A 1730-nucleotide genomic window follows, 5' to 3' on the forward strand; every position below is an offset into this window, starting at 1 on the left:
TGGCATGTAAAAAATTCAACATTTACATAGAAAATATAGTAACTGAGATATTATTTCTCAACAAAGGTATGTTATATTTGATTTAGCACAGCCATTCTCTACCAGGGTTCCTGCAAAGGTTGCTAGGGGCTCCATGGCTAATTGACCTCCCATTTGATGAGGCTTGCATAGTTTCAGGGCCAACTCCACTTGGCAGAGCCAGCTGCATGACACCAATGATCTTTTCAGCTGTCTGTAAGGGGGCTTTCTTCCCATTAGCTAACAGGGGATCCTCCATGGTAAAAAAAAATGAGAAAGACTGATTTAGCATGACAGTTGTTTACAAGTTTAACCTAATAATGCTTTCAGGGCACATTCGCATGAAGGATGTAGTCTCATAAAGAACGACAAAGCAGCAGTCTTTCCAGTCCATACAAATGACAAAGCTTTAAAGACACTTGTCAAACGTGTCAAGGATCTATATGGCCACTGGGCTCTAATAATCAACATGCAACAATTAGCACATCTTCCCATCACTTGGCCAGCTGAATTTTTGTACAACTATTTACAGAAATAGGTAACATTCCTTAGGACATGGTAATTCCACGTTTCTTAATCATAACAGAGAGTGTACTTAGGGCTTCCTGTAGTCCATCACCAGACATGGCAGAACATCCAAATATTTCCCAGGCATGTCCAGTCCACTTATCCAGCTCCAATTCCATTGCCAGGTCAGATGGTTGTTTTGTATCTTGCAGATCTTGCTTGTTGGCAAGTATAATAAATGGCACACCTTCCATGTCAATCTCTCCTAAGATCGTATGCAAAAGTTGTTTGGCATCCGCGTGTCTTTCACCATCCTTGCAGTCCACCACAAACATCATACCTTGTGTATTTGCAAAATAATGCTTGTAGAAAGGCCATGTTTCAGGATTTAAGCTAACATCCCACACAGTAAAAGAAACTCCATTGATAGGGTCCAGAGTCTCTACGTTGAATCCAGCAGTTGAGATGGTGGCGACTTTCTCCTTTAGCTTTAGTTGATAAAGGGTGGTGGTTTTGCCAGAGTGATCAAGACCGAGGAGGAGAACACGAGCCCTCACTGGGTACCATGCAGAAAGGCATATCTTCACCTTGCTAATCAGACTGCCCATGATTGAATCCAATAAACCTGGCACAAACAGCAGACAAAATATTATATTTCCTGGTTTAGGAAAATGAATGAATTATCCTGTTGATGTGTGGTATAATGTGCAGTATCACCTCTCAGACAAATGAACTGAAGCACAGCCCACAATGATCTGAATGGCAGTATTGTGTTCCTTTTGCGCAACTCCTTGCCCTTTTGAACATTACAATGTTGTTTTGCTGGTTTATAGCTTTGCATGCACTTCCTATTGGTTGCTATTCTTCATTGTATTTCTGGAATTGTCTGAAGCTCAGGTTTCAGAAGATTACTTTATTCCAAGCTACATTGCATGCTTGTATGAGTGTTTTAGCTTGTGTAAAAAATGTTGTAGGTTTCCGGGTATTGACATTTTTAGACATTTTGTATGATATCATTGTTACAGTTTAACAAAAGGTTTGTATACAATGTGATTTAAAGGTGTTATTCATCCCACCATGGAGCCCCGGTTCACACTACTGCGTGTGCGGGGTTCGCATGTCATGTCGGAGCGCACTGCTCCGACATGACATGCGATCAGCTGTGCGGTGCGAGTTTAGCCATACAGTTTGTATGGCTAAATTCG

The 1730-nt window shown here is 41.3% G+C and overlaps 1 protein-coding gene across 1 annotated transcript; it reads right to left on the minus strand.

Annotated features, from left to right (window-relative positions):
- Nucleotides 1-423: 423 nt before the first annotated feature.
- LOC309555236 (uncharacterized protein) lies at nt 424-1217 on the minus strand. Its single transcript, XM_082257131.1, has one exon. The coding sequence runs from the start codon at nt 1131-1133 to the stop codon at nt 567-569; it is 567 nt and encodes a 188-aa protein (XP_082113257.1). The 5' UTR covers nt 1134-1217; the 3' UTR covers nt 424-566.
- Nucleotides 1218-1730: the final 513 nt, after the last annotated feature.

Source organism: Pelophylax lessonae (genome assembly GCF_965119305.1).
Source record: "Pelophylax lessonae genome assembly, chromosome: 4".
Taxonomy (NCBI): Eukaryota; Metazoa; Chordata; class Amphibia; order Anura; family Ranidae; genus Pelophylax; species Pelophylax lessonae.